Genomic DNA, 25,062 nt, shown 5'->3' with positions numbered 1-25,062 from the left:
GACTTGTCTAAAGGCCAGTCTGATGGAGGCATTTTCTCAGCTAAGGTTCCCTTTTCTCAAGTAACTTTAGCTTGTGTCAAGTTGTCAAAAAAAAAAAAAAAATAACAAAAATAACAAAAACCCCAAAGATAACAAGCAGAACAGACAACTAGCTTTTCATTGAAGCTTCTAGCACATACAATTCAGATTTTGGCATGGTCCTATGTGCTCTCTGACACCAGTCACTACATTGAATATATTCCTTAATTGCTATGAAGCATATGGAATTATAAATGCAGCCTACCTCTGAGCCTTATATTAATACGTTCAACAGCCAGCACTGTGTTCTTAGGCTCCTGCTAGGTGTCATTTTAGTCTCTGGCTTAAATGTGCCTACTGGCTAAGCATGGATGTAAAGAAGAGAAAGGAAGAAACTCTTCTTTGGGCTAGCCTACTTCCCCTAATCTCCAGGGGTATGAGATTTCTTAATGTACTTATGAAGTCTGACAATGAGGCTCTATAATTAAAAGAAAAGAATTCACACTCTTGGAAGACAGGGTGATATACTTTCCCAGGAAAGGCTGGGTCCATGTTTTTTTTTTTTTTTTTTTTTAAAAAAAAAAAAACAAAACAGAAAACCACCAGAATCCTTTTGATTGAGATTAACCTATGAAGTCCGTTAGCCGCTTATCTGGGGCTTCCATAATTGCGGATTGAAGTTAGGAAGAAGACCCCAGGACTCTGTGAGCTGTCCAGGGTTCTGACCTGTACAAGGCACTGCAGTATCTTTCCTGACCTTAGTCTTTATGTAGCATTAGATGCTGAGTTCTTTGAATATAGTTTGTAATCATTAATCCTGGAAGACATCTGTAGTTAGCCTTTATCTTTATTAAACCAGACTCCTGCCAACAGAATACAGTATTTTACCAGAGAATCAATTCTATCTTATCAAGACTTACATAGGAGGGGGTCACTAAGCATAGGGCCAGGTAGATGACTTAGACTTGAGTGACATCTGTCTTAGGCATGTGACTTTGTAGAAGCCTTTGAATTTTTCAGAAGTCTGGCTTTCTTGCCATCTCTGGACAATAAGTTGTGGAAATGATGGAAATACAACACAAGAGTCTGAAATACATGAGGAAAAACATCCGACGTAAAAGTAAGCATGGGGGTGCACAGTGGAAGCCAGGCTGGGCCATAATGGCTGCCATCTAGGCCCAGATTCAGTGCTTTGAGTTAGTCTACTCCAACATCTACCCCATCTGTGAGCTGCTGGAACACGTGAAGGGGCTGGTCCTGCAGAACCAGAGCTGCAGGATCTCCACGACTCTGGCAGCAGCAGACAGTCTGAAATGAGTCTCAGTGATGGTCCAGTATTTATGGTGCTTCAGAAACCAGAAACCTTGACCCAGGCCAACAACTCATTGCAATGAATACCCACATGCAATATTTCTGTCTGGCAAATGTGTGTGTATGTGTGTGTGTGTGTGTGTGTCTGTGTGTCTGTGTGTCTGTGTGTCTGTGTGTGTGCGTGTGTCTGTGTTATGTGATTCATGATGCCACTATGATGAATAAATATTCACTGGAGAGGTAGAAAAATAGAGGAATGGAGTAGTAAGTGAACAGTGAAGAGAGGTGGCGCCAGAGACATGGTGGTAGTGACAGGTGGGAAAGAAGTCTGCAGTGGACAGAGGACAATGTCATTGTCAAGTAGGGCTGACAAGGTGGTATGGCGGAGCATGGAACTTGCCCTCCAACTCAATCCTCAAACATGATGCCCAGCCACATGATCACCCTTATTCTGAGCAATGACAGGATTTCCAAGATGAAGAACAGATCATTTTCTGGATTGGACCTCCTCAAAAGACCTCTGTGGTCTATGCTACCCTTGGAAACCACATTGGTATCCATGGCCCACTGTCCAAGGCCATGTTGGAGCTCAAGATTTGTGTGAATGTTCCTGGTCCTACAGCAGCCAGGAGCTATGTTAATGTACCTAGTCTCAGCTACCATGGAAGACCACACAGATGTCCTTAGCTTGGGCCACAACCTGAGGCCATACTGCTGCTCTCCTCTTCCTCCTCCTCTTCTTTCTCTTCTTCTTCCTTTTCCTCCTCTTTTTCTTTGGGGAGGGTGAGTGTCAAGGGTTGGAGATAAACCTGGAAAGACTGGGGAGAGAGTTTGATTGGGGTTTGTGATGTGAAATTAGAAAATAATCATAAAAAACATTATGAGGGAAAAAATAGTAAGGACAGGACTCACAGGCAACCATAAAACAAGAAGGAAAAGTTACCCACAGCACATGTGCAAACAGACTAAAGTGGGATAAAGTGCCTAAATCTTACCTAAACCCAAATCAGTATTTTAAACTGAAAATCTGTTTTTGAAAGATTTTTTTTTTAATTTTATGTACATGAGTACACCGCAGTTGTCTTCAGACACACCCGAAGAGGGCATCGGATCTCATTACAGATAGTTGTAAGGCACCATGCGGTTGCTGAGAATTGAACTCAGCACCTCTGGAAGTGCTCTTAACCGCTGAGCCATCTCTTCAGCTCCTGTCAAAATCTTATAAAGAAACGTAGGTGTATATCCTTGTGGCTTAGACTCATGCAACAGTTGGTAAGAGATGGCCTCAAATAATTTAGAGAAAAAAGACAGAGAACTTGAACATTTGTGTCAAAACAGCAAACACTTTTTGTGCTACAATGAACACCATCTAGAAAAATTTAAAAATCCAGAAAACAAGAGAAAAACAATGGAAAATCATGGATCTTACAAAGGATTTACATTCAAAATATATAGCATCTCTTGTAACTCAATAATAAAAAAAGACAGCCCAGCTGAAGAGCAGGCAGAGATTCTTCACAGAGAATTTTGCCAAAGAAAATATGCAAATGGCTAATGAACACACGAAAAGACGCTCGATATCAACTGCCAGGGGAAGGCAAGTCAGACCCACAATATGATAGAGGGAAAGGCGAGTCAGACCCACATTATGATAGAGGGAAAGGCAAGTCAGACCCACATTATGATAGAGGGAAGGCAAGTCAAATCCACAATATGATAGAGGGAAAGGCAAGTCAGACCCACAATAAAGTCAGACCCACAGTATGATAGAGGGAAAGGCAAGTCAGACCCACAATATGATAGAGGGAAAGGCAAGTCAGACCCACAATATGATAGAGGGAAAGGCAAGTCAGACCCACAATATGATAGAGTTCTGTTTTTACTGTTTGTCTCATCACTGTGCTGAAATATTGATGTGAGCAATGTAAGGAAGGAAGCTCTGTTCTGACTTACTGTTCCAAGGGTTACTGCCCATCATGGCAGGGAGGATGTGGCAGCAGGGCACGGGTGACTGCTCACATGTGTCCACAGTCAGGAGGTAGAGATGAATTCATGCAATCCCTGCTCACTTTTCTCCTCACACATTCCAAGATCTAGCCCATTGAATGTATCACCTGCAGACACGCCAGAGCTTTCTTTCCACAATGATACTAAAATCTATTAGGTTGACTATCAAGATCAACTATGACTACTTTATCCCCATTGAAGTGGTTGCAGTTTTAAAATAAAATGCAGTGTTTGGAATGTGGAGAGATTGCAATCTTCACATACTACTAATGGGCTGGTGTATTTTTGGCAATGTGTAGGGAGTGTTTTTAAGTGTAGTGATGGGAGGTATCAAAAGAACACTTTTATGATTATTATTTGATATTAAGAAGATGTGAAATTCAAGAACTTCCTTGGCTACAGACTGTGGTAGTTCAACATGACGTAAGTCCCTTGACCCTGGATCAACAGGGATTTGTCTAGAATGTCCTTGATTCTCCATCACCGTGTTGGTCATGAAGACCCAGCAGTGTGTCCAGGTATTGATCAGTTTCAAATAGCTATTTTCTATTCTTTTCATTCTTTTTTTAAAAAAATATTTAATTTATTTACTTATTATATGTGAGTACACTGTCACTGTCCTCAGACACACCAGAAGAGGGCATCAGATCTCATTCCAGATGGTTGTGAGCCACCATGTGGTTGCTGGGATTTGAACTCAGGACCTCTGGAAGAGCAGCCAGCGCTCCTAAACGCTGAGCCATCTCTCCAGCCCCCCCCCCCCCACCAATTCTTGTTCTTTTGTCAATTTCCTTTTAACTTTCAAAACCTTGCCATCAAACATGGTCTTTCAATTTAATAATCTCTTGGTTCTTAAACAGGAGTGTCTCCTTTGGTTTTCATCCTGTTTGTTTCTTTCAATGATCTAGTTTTATATTTATGTGTGTGAGTGAGAGCATGTGTGTAGGTGTCCTCAGAGCCGAGAAGAGAGTGCCAGTCCCCCAAAGCTGGAGTTACACACAGCAGCCTGGAAGCTGCCCTACACTGGAAACAAAACTGAGGCTCTCTGCTGTCAGCAGGTGCTCTTAATCGCCGAGTCATCCCTCCAGCCCAGCAATGAGTTTTCCCCTTTTATTGAAAATACATTTGCTCTTTACATAATATAGACTGATTAGTTTCTCCTCCTTCTACTCATTTCAATTCCTCCCCCACCTCCCCTCCTGTGGTGATTTGAATACCCACCCCCACCCCCATAGGTTCATAGTCACTAAAGGCACTATTAGGCCTTCTAAGTAGGTGTGACTTTCTTGGAGGAAGTGTGCCACTGGGATTGGGCCTTGAGGTTTCTCATGCTTCAGCCCGGCCCAGTTCTCTCTCTCTCTCTCTCTCTCTCTCTCTCTCTCTCTCTCTCTCTCTCTCTCTCTCTCTCTCTCTCTCTCTTGCTTGCTCTCTTCCTGCTGAATGCTAATCTAGGTCGAGAACTCTTGACTCCTTCTCCAGCACCATGTCTGCCTAAGTGACACCATAGCTCCTGTCATGAAAGACAATAGACTAAACCTCTAAACTGTAAGTCAGCCCCAATTTAATGTTTTCCTTTGTAAGAGTTGTCATGGCCATGATGTCTCTTTTCCAGATCAAAATATAGAACTGCCTGCCATGCTTCCCACCATGATAATGGCCTGAACCTCTGAAAATGTAAGCCAGCCTCAATGAAATGTTTTCCTTTATAAGAGTGCTACGGTCATGGTGTTTCTTCATAGCAATAGAAACCCTAAGACACCTCCCACCTGGATCCACTCCTTTTCTATTAGAAAACAAACAGGCTTCTAAGGGATAATAATACAACACAATGTTATGCTCTGCTATTTTGTGCTGTGTGTGCTGTACTGTGTGTGCTATGTTGTGCTGTGTGTACTGTGTGTGCTGTGCTATTCTATGCTATACTATGCTGTGCTATAAACCAAAACCAAAACACCAGATTTGGACAAAACTTGGAGAGGACCTTCCTGTATCAAAGACTCTAGCAATGTAGGGTGAAGTCTGTATGTAGTCAGGTTGACTTTATCATGGTCAGTGAGCTGTCTACACTTTGTCTTTAGGAATTGGGCCTTCAGTCTGTGGAGTGCAACCTATAGTCCCGGTGATAGTCTGATTGTTGATGACTAATGATTCTGGGCATTTCAATTGTTTCTCAGCCATTTGTGTTTCTCTTTTGATAATGCTCTGCTTAAGTTTGGACCCTGTTTTTTAATTAGGTTGTTATCTTGAAATCTAGTTTTTTGAATTCTTTATATATTTTGGATATTGGTCCTCTATGAGATTTGAAGCTGGTGAAAATCATTTTCAACTCTATAGGCTTCTATATGGTTCAAGTGGTGATGTCCTTGCCATGCAGTTTTTCAGTTTTGTGAGGTGCTGTTTATCAATTGTTGATCTTAGTGCCTGTGCTAATGATGTTCTGTTCAGAAATTCTTCTCCTGTTCAGTCTATTCTCCACTTTCTCTTATATCAGGTTCAGTATGTGCTTTAATGTTGAGGTCTTCCAACCATCTGGAGTTGTGTTTTCTGCAGAGCAGTAAGTATGGATCTACTTGGATGCCTCTACATGAAGCCATCCAGTTTGACAGGCTGCATGTGTTGAAGATGCTGCCCTTTTTACACTATGTGTTTCTGGCCTCATAAAATTCATGTGTCCAGGGGTGTGTGGATTCATGTCTGGGTCTTCAATTTGATTCCATTGATTTTATGTCTGTTTTTGTGCCAATCCATGCTGTTTTTATCACTATAGCTCTGTAATACAATGTGAAGTCAGGGATAGTAATATGTTAGGAGTTCTTTTATTATTCAGAACTGTTTTAGCTATACTGCTTCTTTGTATTTCTATATGAAGCTGAAAATTGTCCTTCCAAGATCTGTAAAGAACTGTGTTGGAATTTTTATGAGGATTCCATTGAATCTATAGATTGCTTTTGATAAGATTGCCATTTTTACTATAGTATTCCTACCAATCCATGAGCATAAGAGGTCTTTTTATATTCTGATATCTTCCTCAATTTCTTTCTTTAATGACTTGAAATTTTATTATACATGCGTTTTTGATTGCTTAGTTAGAATTATCCAAGATATTTTATATTAATTGAGGCTATTGCGAAAGGTGTTGTTGCCCTGATTTCTTTCTTAATCTGTTTAACATTTGAATGTAAGTCATCTACTGATCTTTGTGAGTTAATTTTTATCTAGATACTTTGTTGAACGTGTTTATTAGCTGTAGGAATTTCTTGATGGAATTTTTAAGGTCACTTATGTATACTATCATATTATCTGCAAATAAAGATACTTTGACTTCACCCTTTCCAATTTGGATCCTCTTGATCTCCATCATTTGTCTTATTGATCTAGCTATTGTCTTATTGACCTAGCTAAGACTTCAAGTACTATATTGAATAGGTATGGGGAGAATTAGGAACCTTGTCTTCTTCATGATGTTAGTAGAATGGCTTTGAGTTTTTCTCTATTTAAGTTGATGTTGGCTATGGGATTGCTGTCGACTGTCTTTATCATGTGAGATATGTCCTTTGTTTCCCTGATCTAACAAGGACTTTCATCATAAATGATGCTGGATTTTGTTAAAGGGCTGCTTTTGATTCAGTTTGTGTGGTAGAGTAAATTTATTGATTTACATATGTTGAACTATATCCTTTCATCTCTGGGATGAAGTCCCAGATCATGGTAGATGATCTTTTTGATGTGTTTTTATGTTCATAAGACAAATAGTTCTATAATTTTTTTAAAAATTGATTTTTTATGTAGTCTGAGTATCTGTTGTGTGTATTTCTTCGCTCACCCTGCCTTTAGCTCTGGGTGGTGACTGCACTACCAGCCCCCTCCACAAATTAACACACACAGTTGCTTCTTTTCAACTTGCCTTCTGGGCACAATTACTGGACTACTATCTTCCACCTTATCAGTTTCTCATCTCAGTGTCTCCCATCTGCCCTAAACTTCAGTTGCCAAACTCCCCTGACCACCAGCCTGTAGGAGCAGCCTATGTGACCACTCCTTGTTGAGATCTCACATGGTTTCCTGGTTCCCTTGTCTCCAGCACATAGTTCTTTTCTCTTCCCAGAAGTTCTGCTCTCCTCCTTCCTGCTCCCCCAGTGGCCGCCAGCTCGTTGTTACAACCTCAGTAGTGAGACAACCTCTGATACAATTCTAGATTGCCTTTAGACAATGAGAAAGGACAGATATTTACAAAATAGAAAAGCCCTAAGATGGGCCCTAGAAATGACAGTACCAAATTCCTGCCAACACATCAATTCTCTGCTGGTACAGAATTCACAATTAAAAATAGAAACACAGCTTCATACTATGTAAAGAAAAGTTACCCCAGTGTTTTGTATTATTCTTTTTGTTTCTATTTTATTTATTTCAGTCTGGAGTTTGATTATTTTTGCCATGTAATCCTACTGGGTGTGATTTCTTCCTTTTGCTATAGAGTCTTTTTTTTTTTTTTTTTTTTTTTTTGTAAAGAAATGTTTGTAATAACTCCAATGTGGAAATGACCTTAGCTCTCTTACTGGCGTGTGAGGAAGCAGAGGAAGAAGGAAATGAAATATGGATGTGCCACACGTGAGTGAACACGAAAAATGTTATGAAAAGAAACAAACTTCGGCCACAAAGGGCCACATGTTGTCTGAGCCTGTTTATATGAAACACTCAGAATGAGTGAACCTAGGAAACAGAGTCTGTACTTGACAGTTGCTGGGGACTGATGTTGGATCAGGTGGGGTGGGGGATGGGTGCTAATGTATACGGAGTTTCTGTGTGGGCTGATGAAATATTTTAAACTGCGTGTGGTGATGGCTGTAAAATTCTATGGAGACTCTAAAAGTCACTGAATCATATACTGAAATGTTTGCCTTAGTGGGTTAAATCTCCATAAAATGGAAACAAACAAACAAGTTACTATGAGGCTCATGGTAAACCTGATTTGCTAACTCATCGAATAATTTAAAAAGTAAAATCACTATTAGAAAGTATATATTTTTCATGAAACTGGAAAGAAAAAGCATGTGTGTAAATTTTAACTGAGATCTAGATGAGTATAAAGAATGAAGATTGAGCCAAAGGCAGCTCACTTCTGTTAAGTGTGTTCTGGCTGCTTCTGAAGCTCAGCCTGCCTTCAAAATTCCTTTATTCTCTTCAGAGCATGAAAAAAAAACCCTCCAATTTCACATTTTTGCTCAAAAGACTGTTTTACAACTTGGGTGAATAAAAATATACTGAAAATGTGTACACAAACATTCTTAGAAGCATTATCTGTGTGTAATAACTCAAAAATGGAAATAATCTGGATCTATTATCTGATGAGTGGGTTATAAATTAAGATATATCTATATGATGGAGTAATATTAACCAGTGAAAAAGGAATGAAAGACAAAACTTCAAAGATGGCCCCTTTGTAAGTGTTGTAAGTGAAAAGAACTTGATGTTTTTGCTTAAGTGTACTAATTAAGAGAAAAGCTAGATTTGATGGAAAACAATAAGCTCTCCTTGTTTAATTCTTGCTGGAGCGCACTAAAAGCATCCACGTTTGGGTGACAGATGAAATACACCAGCAGCTACTCCTCTCTGTATTTGCCTCAAAAGTGCTGGTGAATCTGCTGAGTCTTGGGCGTGTCTCCCGGACATCTTTATAGCGTCAACCTAAATACTGTTTCACTGCAGAAATACATGGAGAATACTTTCCAACACATCCAGTAGCTCCTACATTACCCAGAAATGCGTGCTGCAGAAATAATCTGGGTGTTACCTAGACAAACTAGGTCCTGAGTCAGCAAACGGTTTTGATGTATTGAGGCACTAGAGTTGGTCTCATGTGAGACAAACATCTCACTAAGTCAGTGAGGGTGACGCCACCTTTGCATCTTCCTCTCAGAGGGCTTTAAAGTGGCCTGTGACATGGGCGATTCTGATGTGAGCATAAAGACAGAAGGAAACACATGGCCACCACTGCCTTCCCATGCTTAGCTGTAGCTGTGGTAAGTTTGTCTAGAACCTCTCTCCTATAGAATATGAATATGGCCCATAGTACTTTCTCTACACAGCACTCCAAGTGTTCATCACATATTAACCAGTGGATCCTGTTGTCTACTTCTGAAACAAGTTATTCCATGTTGGTGTGTGTATGTGTGTGTGTATGTGTGTGTGCATGTATGTGTGTGTATGTATATGTGTATGTATGTATGTATGTGTGTATGTATGTATGTATATGTGTATGTATGTATGTGTATGTATATGTGTATGTATGTATGTGTGTATGTATGTATGTGTGTGTATGTATGTGTGTATGTGTGTGTGTATGTGTGTGTGTGTGACCTAACTACCTATAAGAACCTTTGAAACTTATTTTTTAATTGAGCTTGATCTTTGGAATACAGAAATTATTCTGTACATATAGCTTGGTGATGGTAAACTTCTCAAGCATATGAAAAGCCCTGGGATCAATCTCACGATGAAAACAATCAATCAAGTCTCCAAACCTCAAGCCAAACAAAACCTAAGGTAGAGCATAGTCATTCGACATCATGATTCCAACAGTCTCTGAACTTGCTTCACCCAATTTGCTGAAAAAACTATCTGAAATTATGACCATAGTGTTGAAAATAATTTCTCAGAAATAATTTCATATGTGCTATTAGCATCTTGAAAATATACAGCTATGGAATTGGCCCTCAACCCTGTGTGGAAGTACTTTTAAATCTCTAGTCTGTGGTCAAAGAAACCAGGATGCAGAGACATTAGGTTGGGTAAGGCTGTGACATTTTCCCCCATATGTCTCCATATTCCCCATATGTCCCCATGCTTGGTTAAAGTTAATATATAAAGCTAAATGTTCCTCATGAGATTCCCATTTTTGGACATAAAACAAACAGCAACACACAAGAACAAGAAGGAGAACACCAAAAAGAGCCAAAGACTCAACTCTTCTGAAGCATCTTAAAATCCGGGAACGCCTCAAATGCTTAGGCTCTATTTTTTTCTCTCAAAAGCACTTGAACAACTTGTAACTTGTAGTAACTATGTTAGTCCTGGAAACCTATCATCAGCTACATGCATGTTCTGTCCATAAATCCTCAAGGCAGAAATTTCATAAGATCAGAGGGATGTACAGGTAACATGACAGCAACACGAATCTTCTTCCATCACACGTAAACCTGAATGTTCCTTTCCCCATACACAGCTCACATAACCTCACACGTTGAGCCTGTGAGTACAGACGATTGTGAAGATCACTCGATTGAGGCGTGAGGCACACCCTTTAAACAATCCAATTTGTTCTGTTTCTGTCTTGCTGTCTCTGTCACACTGGGGGCCAATCCCAGAGCCTCACACATCCTAGCTCAGTTCTTTACTACTGAGACACACCATCAGCACACCATATTCCTTTTCAGAATAATCTATCAAAGTGAAATTGTCTGTTTCCTATAATGAATAAAATATAGACTTACCTGTCTATTTTCTCTACATATTCTCCAATGAGAGTATTGATTGGTAGCTGATGAAATGGGTCAGAGCCATCTAGAGTCATATCCCCATGTCTACTTAACCATAAGGATACAAAGAGGTTTAAAGTTAGTTAAGTTTTCCAGTGATGTGATTCTTTAGTGTTTCTCAGAGAAACAGAGTATCTGTCTCCCTCATCACAGTGCCTCAAATTCAGTCAGTACTCCTTAATAGCTACGTAAATGTATTATCTGAGCTCCAGTGTTCTTGGCATGTTACTGACACACATGAATCACACACACACAGATGATGATTTTTGTCACATGCATACAGCTGTGATGTCATCATCACAATAATGAACATATTCCATAGAAATAAATTTTTTCAAAGGTGGTGTGTGTGTGTGTGTGTGTGTATGTGTGTGTGTGTGTGTGTGTGTGTGTGTGAACTGGAGTTGCAGGCAAGTGTGAGCTGTCAGATGTGAGTGATGAGAACCAAATTCCGGTCCCCTGGAAAAGCAGCAATCACTCTTAAGCACTAAGCTGTCTCAATGGATTCAGGAATTAATTTAATACATCAATATTAAAAATTTTGGTAACCATAAGATCACATACATTTTCCTCCAATTTATTGCTATCTTTTGGACAATGTTGTACTAAAAGAACAAAAAATTACACCGAATAAAGAATTTTCTATTTTCATAATATTTAAGAGCACCAAATGTTGATGACTCTGGCCTTTGAATTTACAGATGGTTGTGATGCTCCTAATATGCAAATGGTAGCTAAGAACCCTACACAGCCTCTCTGCATACAACAGCACAGATGCCCCTCCACCCCCTGTAGGACTTACAGATAACTCTTTCACCCTGATGTTAGACTTAAGTCAAGACTTAAAGACACATCATTTTCCAGCTCAGGAACCAGTAAGACGGCTTGTTTGAAAAGATGGGTCTAAATATGGGAATAGCACATGTAGGTGAGTCACCTTCACCCTTCAGTAAGTATTTTCCATTATATCAGAGAGCACAGTAAGGGGGGAGGGGTGGGGGGAGCAAGAAATTTCTGTGGATGTCCACTTCTCAAATAAAACAGAATGCCCAAGACAGCCTGTCATTTATATGGTGTTCGGCTTAATGTTTCCAAAGAGCGACACCTCTGTGTGTGTGTGTGTGTGTGTGTGTGTGTGTGCCTGGTAGTATCCTGTTTGCTTTCAATGCTACTTGGGACAGGTCTGGAAAGCCTCCATCCGAGAGCCCATTCCTGTACTCTGTTTTGTTGTTAATGTTGTTTATTTGGACCAGTTCTAGAAACTTGAGGATGAAAGATTTAACCTCCAGGTTGCTGATCACTAGGTTTACGGCTCAGGCTAGTGTCCTTTCTGCAGTTAATCCCCAGACCGGTTGTTCTGAGATTCACTAGTCTTGCTCGCTGTCCTAGAGTACCGGGATTTCAGTCTGGTTTTAACTTCTTGTTTAGTGAAGCTGCAGCCGGTACCTGCTGGTCCTCTCTGTGTCTTCTTCCCCAGATAAAGGCTAAAATCAAATGGGTTTGGCACATCCCTTAATCAGAGCCTGCCATCAGCAGGCCCGGGGCTGACGTGCATTAGGGAGGACTCGACCAAGCAGGCCATTTTCACCTGCGTAATAACAGGCTTGGGAGTAGCGAAGCAGCGCAGCGAAGCAGCGCAGGCACAGCGAGCTGCCTCTGGAGCAGGGGAGGAGCGCAGGCGGCAGCCGCCCTGGGGCCCGGGAGGAAGAGGAGGGGGAGAAGGAGGAGCCCAAGCGCCCAGAACAGCAGCTACGGCTCGGCTCGAGTTGCAGCAAAAGCAGCGACGGTGGCGCGGAGACTCTGCAGCCTCCTGGAGCCCGGAGTCCCCGTAGGGACAGCAGCAGGGAGCGTCCGCGTCCCTAGCCACCGCACCCCGGCCTTGCCAAGCCACAGTCGCCCAGCCTGGGGCACAGCCAGCCATGGCCGCACCGCCGGATCTGCAAGATGAGCCGCTGTCTCCTGCTAGCCCCGGGTCCCAGTGGTTCGGGGACCGGGGGGAGGGGGAAGGTAAAGCGGCGCCGCCGATTGGGGCTAGGCCAGCGCAGCAGGATGGGGAGCCCGCATGGGGGTCGGGCGCAGGAGCTGGGGTAGTGTCGCGGGAACTGAGCTCCGGCCCCGCCCGGTCGCCTCCCGTCGCCATGGAAACTGCATCCACAGGTAAGCCCGCCCGCACCGCGACCCCACAAATAGAGGCCGGGACCATGTTTTTTTCTTTTTTCTTTTTTCTTTTCTTTCTTTTTTTTTTTGTGGGTCCCCTAGTCCACAGCTTTTCTCTGCGTCTTCTTGGCCTGTCTACCTCAGGCACCAACCCCAGCAGGGGTTCGCCTCGGACGTCTGTAAATATTAGCGGACTGGTGGAAAAAAGCAGGGTGCTGCCAGAGGCTATGAAGAAGGCTGTTGGTCCAGTTATTTCATTATTACTCTTGTTTCAGGCTCAGACATTGTCCTCCTTGGCAAGCCTGGCTTCTGCTGCACCCCGGAACAAGTTTTTCCTTCTTGTCAGCAGCCTCAGGGCAGCAGGGAGGGAGTGACAGGTTGTGATGGTTTTCTGGGGCGTGTTTGCACGCAGCGACCTCCACGACGTAGACAACTGAGCAGTGGGTGGGCCCACCGCCTCAGGACCTTCCCGCTGGGTTTAGGGCAGCGGAGTACCGCAGACTTTAATTTTCCCATCCTCTTCCCTCAAGGAACCACCACACCCTACTCTTTTCCAGTTTTCCTCCAGCCCGGCTCTTTCTCCCGCGCAGAAAACAAACCCCCATGAGTCCTAAGCTTAGTTCCGGAGGGACGGAGGGACGGCATTGTTAGGAAGGTTGGGAGTTGTAGCCTTCCTTCTTTATTTCCTACCTGCTCTTTACCTGAATCTATCAGAGAGTATTGAAACTTGAAACCCCTAAAATGTGAAGGTCCTAGCTGTAGAATTGGGGTGCTGGGGTTGTGGCTAGTGGTCCAGGCCGTTTACCCAACAGCCTGAACTCGCCTTTGCGTTTGAAAAACTGCCAATGGCTAGGCCTCTCTTCCCCCCTGACTTGCCCTTCGCTCCAAATTCTTGCCTGGTGGAATCAACCCTAGGGCCATGGCTTGTCCTGGCTGTTGGAAGCTAGAGACAGACAGGAACCACGGGGAGGGGTGGCTGCCTGGTTATCGCTGTTTTCAGAAGAAATACTGTAGGGGGTGGTGTGTTGTGCTGCTGTCTGAGAGGCTCTGCTGTCTGGAGTGGGAGTTGTGTAGTTTTGGTAATGTAGTGTGAGGCCTGGGTAGTGGGTGTTCCTGGAGGAGGGGACGAGGCTGGGACTGGTGTGTGTGTGTGTTCCTGGCAGCTGATTTAGGAAACCCCTTTCTTAAGTCACCCCTTCTCGAGGGTTATATGGAGTGCCCCGGATTGTCTAAACTCTGCTCTAGAACAAACACGATTTAAACCAGGGAAGGAGATTTGGAGAATGGATTGAATAATGGGAAGAAAAAGTAGGGACCAAGAAATACAAAGAAACAAGCGAAAGAAGGAAGGGCAGAACAGGAGGAGGAGGGGAAAGAGGATGTTGGGGCAGGGAGGGGGAGGGCGAAAGGGAAGACCTAAATGTAAAAAGACTCAAAGGTTGACAACCCCATTTGTTGTATATTAATTTAAATATAAATCCAATTGGTTATAGAATTTAAACCAAATAATAGTTTCCTGGTCGCTCTTACAACTCCTTGCGTCCAAATGAACAGAAATGAAAACGGGTAACTGTAAGAGCGAAACATAAATGATACCTAAAGCTGTTGTACCTGTAGACTTCTTTGCTGAGGGTGGCTCACAATCCATAACCCTTATCTGCTATACTCACAGTAAATTCTTTGTTTATAAGATTGACCTACCTTCCATTAGGCAAGTGAGTAAGAAAAATAAGTTTTGTGTTTGGTTACATGCACTAAAATGCTTCAAATGGATGTAGAAATACAGACAAACACATTATACAATATAATGTTTTGATAGTGTATATTGTGGAATGATTAAATCAAGCAGATTAATACAACTGTGATCATTTTTTTTAAATGGTGAAAACATTTACAAGTCTACTCTATGAGTTACACAGATGCAAAGTCCTGGTGCTAGACGAAAAAGCATCTTCCACATTTAGCATCCTTATTATGAAGATATTGCCAGACAATTTAGGGGTTTGCTTTCCCCAGCATCAAATAAACTAATAAAATCAAACAAGGTTCTAAGTTTGGTGGGAGGAGGTTGAAGGGATGTAAACATATATATTTGTATAGACATGCTATTGTTGAAGGAAGAGATTTCTCATATAGGCAAGATAAGACATAGGAATGGCAGTCAAGTAAGTAGACATTTATTGAAAAATCCCAATAAAAGCGGGATCAGCCTCCTTCTATGCTATTTTGTGCAGGTTTTTTTTTTTTTTTTTTTCAGTGTAAGAAAAAAAATTAGTGTACTGGTCACAAACCCCGGGTGGAGAGACCGCAGAATACCTTGCTTGACTTTGCAGTTTTATATTTTGCTTTATAAATAGAACCCAGCTTTCCCGAAGTTCTTCAGGCAGGGGAGCCTGAGCCCAAGGCATCCCAGAGTCTGTGCACTGTGGCTCTGCCTCTGGGCCCGGTTTTCTCACAGTGTCCTCCAAGTGGATGAAGGCTACTGTGCTTTTTTTTTTTTTGAAAGATTGCTTTAGGCCTCAGCAGGAACAGAGAGGAAACCAGACTTTAAGCACTAAGCAGGGTAAACAGGAGGCTTCACTTTTACATTCAGACGGATATGGATGTTTTAAAAACTTTTCTTTTTCTGAAAAAAAAATTTGATCATGCCATTTGGCCAGAAATTCTGTTATTTATTTTTATACATTGATGGTAGTTAAAGTCCTCCAAGAAATAGTTCCAAAAAAAAAAAAAAAAAAATTCCAGTCAACAGTCCACTCCCAGAACATATATCAGCATCCTTCAAGCAGGCCATAAAGACCTGTTACACGGAGTGGGTTTTCAGCCATCTTCACTGCTTCTGACACGTGTATAGGATGGGACATTCCCAACAAAAACAAACGAAATTCAGTTTCTTCTCTTGAGATAATCTTTCACATCTAAAGTTTCACATGTCTTTGGCCAAGGAACATTCCAAGTGCCATGCGGAAGCCACAGAGCATCAGGGCTGCTAACTAAGCCGTTGCTAACTTCTCATATACAAAGGATGCTAAGAGCAACTGTTCTCTTTCTCCCTCTTTCTTCCCCTTATGATCAGTTATTTTATTCCTGGGAGCTAGTCAAAAGGAGCACACAAAAACAAAACGAGGGAAGAATGGCCCTTTGTTTACAGAAAGAATTTTTTTTTTAAAAAGAACATTTGAGCAAACTGAAATGGTAAGAGCTTAACTCATTGCCTGTGCTGGGAATTAACGTGTTGGCTGCATGGAGAGCCTTCGGGAGGACAGAACAGAGACCGGCCAGGAGAAGTCAGGTCGGTACAGACAGCCTCAGCTGAGCCTTCCTCTGCATAAATTTCACACGGTTTTGTGAATAATTACAAAAAGAAAGGAAAGAGTTCTTCAATATACAGTCCTGGGACTATGAAGTTCATAAGTACATTTTTAAAAAGCCAGATGTGGTAATTCTGTTTCCGTCTATCCTGATTTAAACTATGTCGAGTATTCACTATTGTATGTGTTTGATTGTGTGTGTGTGTGTGTGTGTGTGTGTGTGTGTGTGTGTGTGCATGTGTGGTAATACTTCCTGACAATACCCTTCAAAAGGCACAAATTCTAATCTCTTGAGAAAGTCACAATAATGTTGAAACAAGAAGTGACACTATTGATTCTGTGGTCTATAGAACAAGCAAAATGGTCTAGAAGCCTAATGCAATTTATTTCTTTAGATATATCCTTTAGGCACAGTCTAGCCCAGTGGTTTTCAATATTCCTAATGTTGTAGCCCTTGAATACAGTTCCTAATGTTATGGCAATCCCTAACCACAAAATTATTTTGTTGCTATTTCGTAATTGTTATTTTGCAACTATTATGAGTTATAATGTAAATATCTGATACTGGGGATATCTGATATGGGACCCCTGAGAAAGGATTGTTTGACCTCCTAAGGGGTCATGGTCCATAAGTTGAAAACTGCTGATCTAACATTTCTGACAGTTAAATATGGTACATATCTCTGAATACGGAGGCAATAGGATAGGTTACATTAACACTTAGAAATACTTCTACACTTTAAAAACACATCGAAAATAGATACCATCAGGACTTTCTTGATGATTTGGAAGTCACTGTTTTGGAAACTCACACTGCTGTTTCCTTGCCCACCCCCTCAGATAGACCTGTTTCTGTTCTTTTTCTAGGTTGCATATGAACTTCTAGTATTGACGTTTTTGGAGGCAAGGTACTGTTATTGTCTACGTTACTGTCCATTCTAGGTAGCATGGATTATTAAATATTTTATCTGTAAAGTGAAAAACTGCTCAGCTCACCCTGGCGAAGAGTTCCCACACGCCTCTGCTGATCACAGGTCAAGGACTCCTAGATCACGCGCCATTTTCATGTTTAGTTTAGGAAACACTTCCTTTGTGTCAGTTTTTATCTTTCTCAGTCTCACATCTTTGCTGGGAGCTTTACTGGAAGGCCATTGCCATTACCCTGCATCACAGGAGCAAGGGCATGAGTTAGTTTCCTGAGGTCAACACAAGATATGTTCATATGAGTGAAGCTGGCTCTGAATGCATAGCTGTGGAAAATAAATCTGTTCTCTTTCACTCTTTATCTTGTTCTGCCCAAAAAAATAATTCTGTTAAGCTTTACTCCACATCTTCAATTTCATTCATTATGGTTTAATTGACATGTGTTTATTATTTTTGAGATCATAATTTAATTGCAACATTTCTCCCCTCTCCTTCCTCCTTCCAAACCTTTCATATATTTCTCTCTACTGTCCTTCAAATTCATGGCCTCCTTTTCAACAAATTGTTATTTCATGCATGCGCACACACGTAATGTATAATCCGAATTTCTCTCTCTCTGTATGTGTGTGTGCGTGTGTGCGTGTATGTTATAACCTGCTCATTCTATGTAAGGCTACTTGTGTATATGTTTTCAGGGTAGACCATTTGGCACTGGACAACTCATGTGACCTTCCCTGGAGAATGAGATCTCTCCTATTCCCCGCTTTCCTCAGTTGCCAACAGTTTTGTTTACAGTTGAGACCATGTGGGCTTCTCTCCATCCAGTTTGGTACGCTCACTGGTTCATCATTGCTCAGCTGACGTTTGGGCAACCAAGTTGATGAGAACTATGGGTGTAAATTGTCATATTACCTGGAGACACAGTCTCACAGAAATTTCCCTGATCCTCTGGCTCTTACAATCTTTCTGCCCCCTTCTGCAGTGTTCCCTGAGCCTTCAGTGTGGGAGTGCTCTGTGAATGTATCCACTGGGGCTGGGCTCCAGAGTTCTACATTTTGATGGGTTGTGGTTTTCTGCAATGGTCTCCAATAGTAGTAAAGAGAAGTGGTGAAGACTACAGTTATCCGTAGGTATAAGGACAACTACTTATAGGTTGCTGTTAGGGACTGTGCTGGTTTAGCGAATAGGTGGTTGTTGATTCTCCAATAACCATGATTTCACTAGCATTCAATAGTTAGGTAGGTTTCTAGTACCAACAAGGTACTCCCTCTTGTTGAGTGGATGTTAAATATAATTAAAGAGACGTTGGTTACTGCTAAGACCCATGTGCCACTGTTCTACCCTTAGGGTTACTCGTGCCATGTTGGTCGTGATGTGCTTCATCAGTATCATGGCTAGGTAGGGCTGTTGGTTGTCTCCACCTTTTGGAAACATGCACAGTGCCTTATGGTTCTATAATTAAATTTCAGTAGTGCCAAGGGAGCTTAAAAAATATACTGGAGAACTTAGAGGGCAAAGAAAATAGAGGGCACGTTTTCAGGAGCCTAATATAACAATACACGAACACTCTCCATGGTTTTTTAAAAAAGGCAAAAAGAAAAAAAAAAAACCCAAGCTGAGTGTTTTTTTCTTTAAATATTATTTGAGGTTGAAGAGAACACTGAGAAGATCATGAACTAGACAACCTACTGTTTGTCAGGATGCAGTGATGCTAGTGTGTGAGAAAAGAGGGGAAGGAGCTCCCCACTTCATGATTGCCGTGTATGATGTAATGAACAGACTGGGGAAGCTCCAGCTCACAGGATGCCGGGAGCCACAGTAAATCCTTGTTGTGGCTGCAATGAGGCCTGTTCCTCAGGTGCACCACCCTATAGCTCACAGCACTGAGTGGGCAGTTTCAACATTACTCCAAGTAGCTCTTAAGGCCTGAGAGTTAAAATAGATACTTTCACAAAGACAGAATAACAAAACATTCCATTCTCAAATCCTAGAATGCAAAATCTGTATAATTCTGGTCAAGAGTGGAAGCTAATAATGTATTTTATAGAAAATATAAATCCTTTTAAAACAAATATTATGTTAGTCTCCAGAAATTCATGGCTCACTAAATACAGACCACACAATATAATGATTCTCTTTTTCAGATTTACTAACAGAGGAACAATGGCCGTAGAGTTGGAGGAAGAATGAGCAGTCAGTAAATCATGATGGCATGAACCGGAGAGATAACCTTGGAGATAAAAAGTAGTCAGATTCTAGATACAATCACAATGCACATTCTGAAGGTAATATCTCAACGGCCTATAGATGGTACATAAAAGGAAAAGAGCATTTAGTTGTGCTGTGGAACTTGGCTTTCGCAAATGTAATTAGGGTGCTGTCAACTTGGATTAGGAAGGTTTTAGAGAGCGGGGTTTAAATGTCAAACAAGGTGTTAGGTTTCAGAATTGTTGATTTTGAAGTACCAGATGCCCAGGTGATGTCAAGTTTTCAGTGTCCAGTGGGGATGGAAGTGGTCTGGATTAGCAATACGTACTTGGTAGTTATGGACAGAGATATATGCTCACAGGGAGTCAGTTTTCACAGTCAAGGATTCCTGACATACCTGGGTATCCAGATGTCTTAACCGGGAGTTAAATGTCTTAGTCCACAGTTGCTGGGATATTGAGAGGGGAGTGAGGATATTATAGTCTAGGTGAATGGGAGAGTAAATATCCCAGCTTTTGGGATTCCCTTGGAATTTGTGGTCTTAAGAATATGTGAGAAAAGTCACCATATATACTGTATAAAGTCATAATATATACTGTATAAAGTCACCATATATACTATAATAAAACCACCATATACACTATAACTTCCTTCTCCACTTCTTTCTCTTCCTCTTTTTTTCCCACCCACATTCAGTCAAACTTTGGTTTAGAGTCGGTAAATGGTTGGATGATTTCTGTTTTTATTTTACAGTACCTATGGTTGTAGATTTGAGGTCATGTGCAAGGTGGTGATATCACATTATCATCAGATCTGGTGGGAAGGCACAGACAAAGGTGACAAACGGGATTAGGCTCTGCTGGAGGTAGGCGTTTAGAGTAAGAGAGCTCAAAGACTAAGAGACATCAGTTGGAGAGTTGAGGTGTTTAGGATAGAGATTGGGAAGGAGATGGGCATCCAAAAGAGGAGAGCTTGTTGGAAGAGCCGATCCCAGTATGGTGAGGATGGTGGTGAGGCGAGGGAGCACCCTAACAACACAGACCCAGGACAGACACTGAGAGTGGCAGTGAATTGTATGGTAGCTGACACCTTTAAGAAAGAATATAAGGTCCTGAGCTCCAGTCTATGGGATTTAAGGAGGAGTCAAGAGAAGTTGTCCATGAAGCCATAAATGTAAAATGCCGACTATAGGTTCATAAAAATATGTTTAATATGTACAGAATGTAGAAAGTGAAACTTAAATAGTTCATGACTGGATTTGAGAACACTGAAGGTTGTCATTAACGATATGAACTAGTGTTACGGTGACGAGAGTTCCTGGTGGGCACAGTAGGAGGAAATAGGCCCCTGTCTGTTGTAGGCAGGACGGACATGCTAGCAAGACTGAATGGTATGTTCTGAGATATTGATGAGCTAGGCATGGTAAGGACAACCATGAAGTAACAATGCCTTTGAAAAACAGACCACCAGAGAAATTGCTGGAAGAAGGACTTTGTTGACAAGAAGAAAATAATTCCATAAGATCAAATACTTAATGTCAATTTGATGAATCGAAAGGAGGTGACACCCAGCAGACTTTTCAGGGCCAAATTGAGATGAATAGATTTTTCCACTGAGGGAAGAATGGTGTTCTAGTAATTAAACAAGGCCACACTGAGTTGTCTCTCAGTTACCGATGCTTAAGCAAAAGTGAGGTCGTTGATTTGGTAGGGAAGTTCAGAAAGGAAGGTATTTGTGAGATCTCTGTGTCTCCTGGAAGAGTGATGCTTTTTATCCTTATCACTGGATACTCTGCTTACTGTGTTTCTACATCTTTCTCAAAAGCAAATTCAGAAGCCACATAATAACACCATGAATAGTATTCATTGTTAAAGACATAGTTCACCTAAAAAATAATGACCTATTGTGAGTTCTCCACAAAACTGTAGCCTTTAAAAACCCCTCTCTACTTCTCCACTGATGTTAAAAGTCCCATCTGACTTGTTCTTTATTCCCTTGTCTCACTATCCGTGATTTGTGGCGTCTTATTTTTTCATGTAAGCCCATGTTTGTTCATTGCCTTCTGATGTATATTTTCGTCTTGAACAGCTTTAACTTTCTGACATGAATTTGCTATTATATTTACTGAACTAGATTATTATAAAATTAATCATAGACCAAAGACTTTATCTTCAGTGCAGGGGATTTTTGAATATTGTATAGATTTCAAAGTACTTTGAACTTTGTTTTGCTCACTCTATTAAAGACAAACTCTTGAACAGTAAGAAATTGTATTTGAGTTACTGTAGATTTAGTTGACAGAAATAAGAAACAGAAGCCAAGGTCACTTCAATCTTTGACACGAATTCCTTTAACTCTGTAAAGGTAATACTTCTGCAAAAAGTCTGCAGATGACTTGCTCACATGTAAGCATCCATGGACCTCCCATCAGGGCAGCAAGACCATCAAATGCAAGTTAAAGCTATAAGAAGCACTAATTATTGTAGTTACTGTTCTGTTGCTGTGATGATGAAACATGTCCAAGGCAACCTACAAAAGGAAGCATTTAATTGGGGGTTTGTTTGCAGTTTCAGAGGGTTAGCCCATGATCATCATGATGGGGAACATGACAGGAGGCAGGCAGGCATGGTTCTGAAGCAGTAGCAACGTCCTTAACATCTTGATCTGCAGGCAGCAGGCAAAGTAGTGACTGGAGCCTGGCTTTTGAAATCTTAAAGCTCATCTCAGAGATACACCTCCTCTAACAGGGCCACGCCTCCTCCAACAATGCCACACTTTCTAATCCTTCCTAAACAGTTCCACTAAGTAGCGTGTGTGTTTGGGGAACATTCAGGCATATAAACCTACAGGGACCATTCTCATTCAAACCAGCATACCAATGTACAGAGCCACTCCCTTGATCCTGGTATTGTGCTAGAAAGTGAAGAAACAGAGGGACATGAGTTATACTTTTTGTTCATTTCTTTCATAGTGTATTAGTCTCTAGCTAAGAGAAGTGACCAACACAGACAAAAGGAAAAGCTAAGGGCAGAGCATGACAGGCACTTAAAGGAACAGTACAGTGTCTGTCAAGAATTGCTTGACTACACAGGCTTAAAAACACCTGGTCCCTTAAAGGGTGGAGTGTCACAACCAAAGGACAGATAGAACAGAAGCAGACAGAGGCCGTCTCAGGGATATACAGAGCTGGCCTGGAGGAAGCAGCCTATGCAATAGTGATGTGCAATTAATCCTGCCCATTCTTGTGGAATCTGCAAGTTAGTCTTATGTCTTATCAGGTTAAAGCCTAGTGTATATAACTAATCTAATGCTCTGGAAGATGGAGAGCACAGACTTTCCATTTCTTTCCCACATAAGAGAAAGCCAAGAAACCCTGGGTATTATATATGTATATCATATATGATGAATATAAAAAGACTGAAATATGGAGAGAAGTCAGACTTTCTAGGAACCTTGTGATGTAAAGTTGGACATAGCAACACACTCTCGAGGTTTTCTTTTTCTTAATATATCTCAGACTAGATCCTGGGAAAACTAGCAACAAAAAGACACCAAAGGCCATGAACAAAAACATCCACCCAGAGCCAGACCTTCCTCTCAGGAAAGAAACACCCAGCAAGCTGCCTGGGGAGCACCATGAAATAAATGGAGGCCCAATTCCAATGGAAAAGCTGAGTCTTTTGCCCTTTGAACTAGTGGTTCTCAACCTGTGAGTTGTGACCCTTCACAGGGGTCACCCAGGACCATCAGAAAACACAGATATTTACATTACAATTTATAACATTCATAATTCAAAATTACAGTTATGAAGGAGCAACAAAAATAATTTTATGGTTGGGGTCACCACAACATGAAGAGCTGTATTGAAGGGTCATAACATTAGGAAGGCTGAGAACGCTATCTTAAACTGTTAAATGCCCATCAGGGAACAAGCTTAACCTGATGGCTAGCCAGTGAAGTATTACAGAAAGCCAAGTGGAGAGTCAGGTTCATCCCTGCACCCTAGTAAGGGTGCTCAGGGGAGAAGCTCACTCCATATCGACCCATAAGCCTGGAGTCTCATAGGTCCAGGCTACAGTTGGAAAATGATTGTTATGGACAGGTCAATGGTTCAGAGCACTGGGTGCTCTTGCAGAGAACTTAGGTTTGGTTCCCAGCACACACATGGAAGCTTATAACTATCTATAGCTCCACTTCTAGGAGATGTAATGTCTTCTTCTGACCTTCTTGAAAAACAGGCCATATGTGATACATATATGTACATTCATGCACATAAAATAAAAATAACCATGTCTCTAGAAAAAAAAAACCAGTTCAATTGTTATTTCAAGAACCACCATGAACCAGAATGAGAAACAGCTATTTCAACATTAAAGTCAGAGACTCCCTGGCAGTGATCTTGAAGGCAGGGACACAAAGATAGTTTAATAAGTAATACACTGGAAACAATAAAGTGGAATAGAAAAAGCTCAAAGAAGTAAAACCTATAAAGAATCAGACGTGAAGGCAAAGGCCTGTCTTTGTAGTCCTGGGGACTTTGAGACAGCAGGATTATGAGATGGACCAGTCTGGTCAACACAAGACCCTGTTTCAATAAAATGACATCAAATTAAATTAAATAACAGCTATAAACCTCTAAGGAATAGCTCAGTTGGAAAAGTTTGATTTCACAAATGCAGTATCTGAAAGAAATAAACACCATATCTCTGTGGGTAGGCTCAGATAGAGAGTGGAGACAATGCAGTAGCCACATTGGAGACATGTCAGAAGCCACATTGCTAGAAAGTGGCAACCCAAGGCCTTGAACCCAGGTTCTGGGTCTGGATTTCTGCTTTCCTTGCTCCTCATTCTTTGTCTCAACTGGACTTTTCTTGTGTAATATCCAGTTTATAATTTGGGCAGTAAAAGTTGGATACTAAGTGGAATGTTAATCTGCATGAAATCTAAATTAGAGTCATTATGAAATGGTTGGGGGAGGGTAGTGGCTAAAGCCAGGTGGATGGAACTTGGCAGAACTTACTTACACATGAGCCTCAGCCAAAAGCAATGACTAGTTGCATTTAAACAGGAATTTGATAAAGATACTAGCAAAGTCCTGTTAAAAATTCTCGAACTACCTGCTTGAATAAAGTCAAGAGGGTCATGGGTAAGAATATGGCACTTATATAGGAAAAAATGCAAGGACTTTTGTTAGCTGCTGATGCTGAGTCAGTAGGCCACACAGACATCCCTAAAGTGATGAACTGTTAGGTTCAGCACACACCAGCACATAGGAGAGCTGTGCAGGACCCAGCAGAGCCCCAGGCACAGAAACAGGGGGAGAAATATTAAGTGCAATTGGAGGAGCCAGAGACTTACAGCCTGAATATAAAAAATACAGAATAAATTATGACAGCTGTCAATAAAACCACCAGGTGTGGTCAGATGGCGTAGGGACTGGGCAGGAAGTGTTTGGGTGACTCCAGAGGACGGCCATTGCAACTACTAAGGCTACTGGGAAAGGACTGGGGTCCAATGTTATCAGAACTATGAAATGTGGGAGTAGTTGACATTGTCCCAGCATTCTCAGGAGATACCTGTCACTGGAGCTA

The 25,062-nt window shown here is 41.4% G+C and overlaps 1 protein-coding gene across 1 annotated transcript in view; it reads left to right on the top strand.

The window, feature by feature from the left end:
* Positions 1-12,668: 12,668 nt before the first annotated feature.
* RTN1 (reticulon 1) overlaps positions 12,669-25,062 on the top strand; it is a 205,745-nt gene continuing 193,351 nt past the window's right edge. The window contains exon 1 of the mRNA XM_080922846.1: positions 12,669-13,028. Within this exon, the coding sequence (XP_080778972.1) occupies positions 12,791-13,028 (238 nt within the window). The 5' untranslated portion in view covers positions 12,669-12,790. The remainder of the gene's footprint in view (positions 13,029-25,062) is intronic.

Source organism: Micromys minutus, assembly GCF_963924665.1.
Source record: "Micromys minutus genome assembly, chromosome: 1".
In the NCBI taxonomy this organism is placed as follows: Eukaryota; Metazoa; Chordata; class Mammalia; order Rodentia; family Muridae; genus Micromys; species Micromys minutus.
Note: the sequence above shows the minus strand (reverse complement) of the source record. Positions and strands in the feature narration are given on the sequence as shown.